This window comes from Lithobates pipiens, unplaced genomic scaffold (genome assembly GCF_037356315.1).
Source record: "Lithobates pipiens isolate NorthernLeopardFrog02 unplaced genomic scaffold, aLitPip1_a1.2 Scaffold_16, whole genome shotgun sequence".
In the NCBI taxonomy this organism is placed as follows: Eukaryota; Metazoa; Chordata; class Amphibia; order Anura; family Ranidae; genus Lithobates; species Lithobates pipiens.
This window is the reverse complement of record NW_027507748.1, coordinates 37,896,245-37,902,244: the sequence shown is the minus strand read 5'-3', so window position 1 is coordinate 37,902,244 and position 6,000 is coordinate 37,896,245. Positions and strand designations below refer to the sequence as shown.

Here is a 6,000-nt window from a genome sequence, read left to right as displayed (position 1 = left end):
TGATCTGAACAGCAACCCCATGTACTGCTGCCATCTTGGATCTCACAGGAACTCCCACCACTGGATTATTAGTGTATCCAGACTTCCCCGGTCTGAAGAGGGCAGCAAGGCGAGGCATGTCCATTAAAGCCAAGATGAGAAGATAAGACACCGGTTATCTCCGGGGCCCATTCCAAGCACAGGAGATTTTGTGTATTTTGCCATCAGACTGGTGAGATTTCCCCAACCCAACAAAAAATGTATCAGTGCCGACTACCTGCTGCATCACAAAGCTTTCCTTCAGGGGATTCTCCATCTTCCAGAATTAGGGCTGGGCTCATGCCTTTGTCTACATCAGCCTTTCTCAACCTTTTCAACACAGAGGAACCCTTGAAATAGTTCTCCAGTCTCGGGGAACCCCTACTAAAAATTTGAAATCTACAACTCATGATACGTTAGTGTGATGGTCAGTGGGAAGAATGGTCCTTACACTTGTGGTCATTGGGAAGAATTACCTCCTTACAGAGAGCTAAAAAGATCAATGGTGTCAGAGGGAACTTATCTGAGAAGCAGAAATGGCCCAATGCTGAAGGAACCCCTAGCAACCCTAGGGTTGCACGGAACCCTGGTTGAGAATCACTGGTCTACATGTTTAGGGCATGGGTCAACAAAAGAAAAATGCGTACAGATGTGAATGGGTTGTAAAAAAAACACCTGTCAGAGCTTGCAAAGTTTTTTGGGGCATCTCAGTGTCATCTTCTCTAAGGATGCACGTGAAACGGTTTCTGCCGATGGAGGAGGAACAGGGGCTCTGGTCAAACATCTTGGTGGCTAGCCTATCTTGCACAGAAACAACAGAAATGACCTGGGCCGGATCACAGTCTGCAGGAACCTTGGGGCCATCGGTTAGAATTACATATAAAAAAATCGACAAGATCACTTTGATTACACTGATGCAACAGAATGTCATTTAGATAAGGCCAAGTCACCATGTCTTCTATGTGGTCTGGTGACAATAGAGAAGACAGGAAGACAGGACTAGCGTGGAAGAACAAATCCCTCCACCTCTCTCTTGTCCCTTTACTCTCTTCCCTCAATGATGCTCCCTGCTGCTCTCTGCAGCTCCATGCAGGGAGATCGCTGACATTATCAGCTCCTGCTGTATAATAATGTCTGTGTCCCTGTCCTTTCCCCAGGCTGCCAGTAATGCTCCAACTTCAGTGTACCTCTGAAGAACACAACTGAGACTCAAAATACTACCTAGGTGACTAACAACCAATCAGATTCCCCCACAAATTCCAATCTGCAACCTGAAAAACTGGTACTTGATTGGCTTATGGGTGCTTCAGTGGACAATCAGAGATTGACCATCTCCTGGTACCGTGTCCACAATCTCTGACCATCTCCTGTACCATGGCCACAGAGATTGTGGCCATGGTACAGGTGATGGTCACAGATTGCGGACAGGGTACAGGAGATGGTCACAGATTGCGGACACGGTACAGGAGATGGTCACAGATTGCGGACATGGTACAGGAGATGGTCACAGATTGCGGACATGGTACAGGAGATGGTCACAGGTTGCGTACATGGTACAGGAGATGGTCACAGATTGTGGACATGGTACAGGAGATGGTCACAGATTGCGGACATGGTACAGGAGATGGTCACAGATTGCGGACATGGTACAGGAGATGGTCACAGATTGCGGACATGGTACAGGAGATGGTCACAGATTGCGGACATGGTACGGGAGATGGTCACAGATTGCGGACATGGTACAGGAGATGGTCACAGATTGCGGACATGGTACAGGAGATGGTCACAGATTGCGGACATGGTACGGGAGATGGTCACAGATTGCGGACATGGTACAGGAGATGGTCACAGATTGTGGCCATGGTACAGGAGATGGTCACAGGTTGTGGACATGGTACAGGAGATGGTCACAGGTTGTGGACATGGTACAGGAGATGGTCACAGGTTGTGGACATGGTACAGGAGATGGTCACAGAAGTTACATCTAAAAGCTTGCAAAGACATATTGCAGCACCCAGATTTCTTTCCAGGCAGGTTGCCTTTAAATCAAAAGAAGGGACTCCAGTAGCTCTAACAATACCATTGGCTCTTTCTCTATTTTACATTCGGTGGCTCTATAGGGCCACTCAAGCCTTATAAATCCTCTGAAGAATGTGCCAAACACTTCTAATACAACTACTCAAAACAAATCCGTCCGTCTGCTTCAACACATCTTTTAAAGAGCCTTTTAAACCTTTTTAAAGCATGTATACTAACTATTTTCACCGGATGAGACAACTGGTACCATTCACAAATGTTACTTTCCGCAGCAGCAGATTGTAAACCAACGCATTTCACACATTTGGCACCGTGTGCTCAGCAGATGATAGAAACGTCTGGGAGATTTAATTATTTCAAGCAACAATCTGGGGGACGGAAGAGCTTTCTGTCTTAAAAAAAGGGGGGGGGGGGAGAAAACTGAACTTCAAACTATTTTTCTAAGCAATGGGGCACAAAAAAAAAAAAAAAAAAAAAAAGAGAAAACGTGGAGCATAATTAAATAAATATATATATATATATATATATATATATATATGTTGGATGTGAGCTTGTGTATGCTCCATCGGACATTTGAGAGCAGGTTCTCAAATTTTCCGACAAGACTTGTCGTCGGATATTCAGAGCGTGTGTACATAAGTCCGACGCACAAAAGTCCACGCATGCTCGGAATCAAGCAAAAGAGCCGCACTGGCTATTGAACTTCATTTTTCCTCGGCTCGTCGCACGTGTTGTACGTCACCGCGTTCTTGACGTTCGGCATTTCCGACAACATTTGTGTGACCGTGTGTATGCAAGGCAAGTTTGAGCAAACATCTGCGGGGAAAAAAAATCTGCAGTTTCCTTGTTGGAAATTCCGATAGTCTGTACGCGGCATAAGGGCTCGTTTAGACCTGCTTTGAAATCTTGGATACCATGGACACCAGTTAACAAGCTTAGCCATAGAAGATGTGTTATAGACACATTTTGCACACATTGCATATGCCTTAAGGTAAAAAAAAAAAAACCCTTCTGTTACCCCCCCCCCCCCCCATACTTACCTGAGCCCATTCTCAATCCATACATGAAAGCAGCAGTTCTCTCCTCTTCTCCCCGCTCTCACAGGGTGTGCTGAAATCAGCAGGTGCCATTGGTTCCCGCTGTTCTCAATCAAATTATGTGACGAAGGAGCGGGGGATGGGGCCGAGCCACACTGTCTGTGCCAATAGATGCAGACAGGGCTGCTCGGAAGCGAGCCTGCCCAAGTGCCCCCAAAGAAAATGCCTTTCTTATGGGGGCCACATGCCGAAGAGGAGTAGCCGGGAGCCTCAGGAGAGGAGGAGAATAGGGGCCGCTCTGTGCAAACCATTGCACAGAGCAGGTAAGTATACCATGTTTCTAAAAGCTTTACAATCACTTTAAAAGGAGGAGAGCAATACAGTGTTGCCAACCAGACTGAAATTTACTGACACCCACAATTTACTGGCACAGCCAAGTTTTTACTGGCATTTCCAAAGGTTACAAAATTACAGTTTTAAGTGTAAATTTCCATATTTAGGCTACAAACAAGTACAATTTGTAATTAGCAATGTGATTTAAGGTAGATATTAAAAGGCAAACCATAATTATTAATTACATTTTCAAAATAGTAAGTAGCTCAGGGCCAGGACAAGAAATTAGAATGGGTGGCACGCACACACACACACACACACACACACACGACAGTGACACTGACAGCAGTGTGCAAGCAGCACAGATGATGCCACCTCACCGACACAACACATCCTCTCCTGAGTCACAGTGACAGACTCTCTCCATGCCAGGTGGTCCCTTCAGTGCATACAGCACTGACAGTCCCGCTCCTTGTCTGTCTTGCTCCCATCCCACAGATCTGCACGCTCGGCTCCCTTGCACCATGACGTCACACAACACGCTCAGGCACTGCCTCCGCCAGACCTGCCCCCACTGGCACCGTCCGAACACACTGTAGCAGGCACTCGGATGGTCTCCGCCAGCTCCAGGCCAGAACTGCGCATGCACAGTTCTGAGCCAATCGTCATTTTTCTTTTACTGGCAACCTTTTCCTGTCAGTGGCATTTACTGGCAAGGAGAAAAGTGCCCGTTTTTTTTACTGACTGCCAGTAATACTGATGGTTGGCAACACTGGAGCAATACGAAACTTGAATGAGTCCAGTAAAAGTTTATTTTTCATGACAGGCGGTCAAAAACCAAAAATGCATTTCAAGGCTTTACAACTCCCCCTTCATCAGTTTTCAGCCTGGTGACTCGAATCATTATCACTTATTAAACCTACAAACCCTTGACGCTTTTCACTCTGCACTGGACCTACTGTTGTTCAGTATTATTTTGAATCGCTGCCAGCATTCAAGCCCTGATGATCCACCGAAACGCGTTGAATTTTGACTTCTTCTCACGACAAATACATTCTTAAAGGGGTTGTAAAGCTTTGTTTTTTTATTTTCTAAATAGGTTCCTTTAAGTTAGTGCATTGTTGGTTCACTTACCTTTTCCTTCAATTTCCCTTTTAAATTCTGAATTTCTCACTTCCTGTTTCTCCTCAGTAAACTTCACACCATCATCCGAGCGGTGTTTAGTCAGACAGAACAGCTTACTGAGGAGGAACAGGAAGTGAGAAATTCAGACAAAGAAAAAGAAATAAAAATTTAGAAGGGAAAAGGTAAGTGAACCAACAATGCACTATCTTAAAGGAACCTATTTAGAAAATAAAAAACAACCCCTTTAAGGTATTCCTGGCATGCAAGTCTTTTTGAGGGATAGGTTACACTTGACCAATCAAGAGAGGACAATGGCAGAACACCAGTTCACAGCCAGTAAAGAATTTCAAGCTCTGTTCCAGAAAGTAAACCAATGTACTTAAAAAGTACAGGGAACCAATCACAGTGACTCAAACTTAGGCGTGGGCACAATGTTGGCAAACTGAGCTGGCTTCAATCAGACCGACAGTACATTCCAGCGTGCTTACCCCCGTGATCTGTCCTCCGGCTACCATGAGCTGTGTCTGGGGTATGGCCGCCTGTAGTGAGGGCTGCTGGGAAGGCTGGACTGGCTGCGGAGGCTCCCCAGGTTCTTCTTTAAATTTAGTCTACAACAGAGAATCCTTATAATTACTACATAATAAACTAATTGCTATTTAATAACACACAAACAGCATGTTCATCCAACCCGCTAAATGTACATATAGGAATGACTTGTGTATTCAGCCACTTTTATGATTAACACACTAGAAGGTGACACCGCCGTTCAGACACTGCAGCTTCCTGTGTCACCCCCCCCTCCCCTCCCCCTTTCCTCCAGCCTCATTACTAGACTGAAAGAGCATTACTCTCTCCCATCCAGAGTGCTTTCCTAAACATTTTCCCTTCTAACCCCAAGAACCTGAAACATGTTGACAGCAGGTGCAGTGTGTGTCGATTAGCACAATACCTTTCCACATCTCTCCTAGTCCCCTTTATACATCGCCTGTCCTTCTCTACTGCCACATTGGTGGTCAGCGGTCACCAACATCATCTGCAGGGTTACCAACCAAGCCACCTGTAGTAGCCAGAAATAGGTAGTGGGAATGGGTATGTCACTGGTACATACCCAGGTAAAGGATAATGAAGACAACTCCTTTATCACAGCATTCACATAGCCAAATACTTTACAGAGTATACATAACCATTTACAACAGTCCCTATTCCAAGCAGGAGCTCACAATCATAACTGTTGATCAGGCTTTTTCTAGCACTTTTTTTTTATCACTAGTTTAAAAGGAGAAGTCCAGCCTGAGCTCGTCTGGCTGGGCTTCTCCTATGGGTCTCACAGGGGTGCAATTTGTTTTGCACTCCTGTGACCAGTTTGCAGCAGAAAGCGGTCTGAAGCCTGCTCTCTTCTGACGTCACAGGAATAAGTCCAGGCGCCGCGTCATCCCGACAATGGAAGTCG

At 45.6% G+C, this 6,000-nt stretch overlaps 1 protein-coding gene across 1 annotated transcript in view; it reads right to left on the bottom strand.

The window, feature by feature from the left end:
* POU2F1 (POU class 2 homeobox 1) overlaps positions 1-6,000 on the bottom strand; it is a 92,198-nt gene that overhangs the window by 45,941 nt on the left and 40,257 nt on the right. The window contains exon 4 of the mRNA XM_077479745.1: positions 5,039-5,158. Coding sequence (XP_077335871.1) covers positions 5,039-5,158 — 120 coding nt within the window. The remainder of the gene's footprint in view (positions 1-5,038; positions 5,159-6,000) is intronic.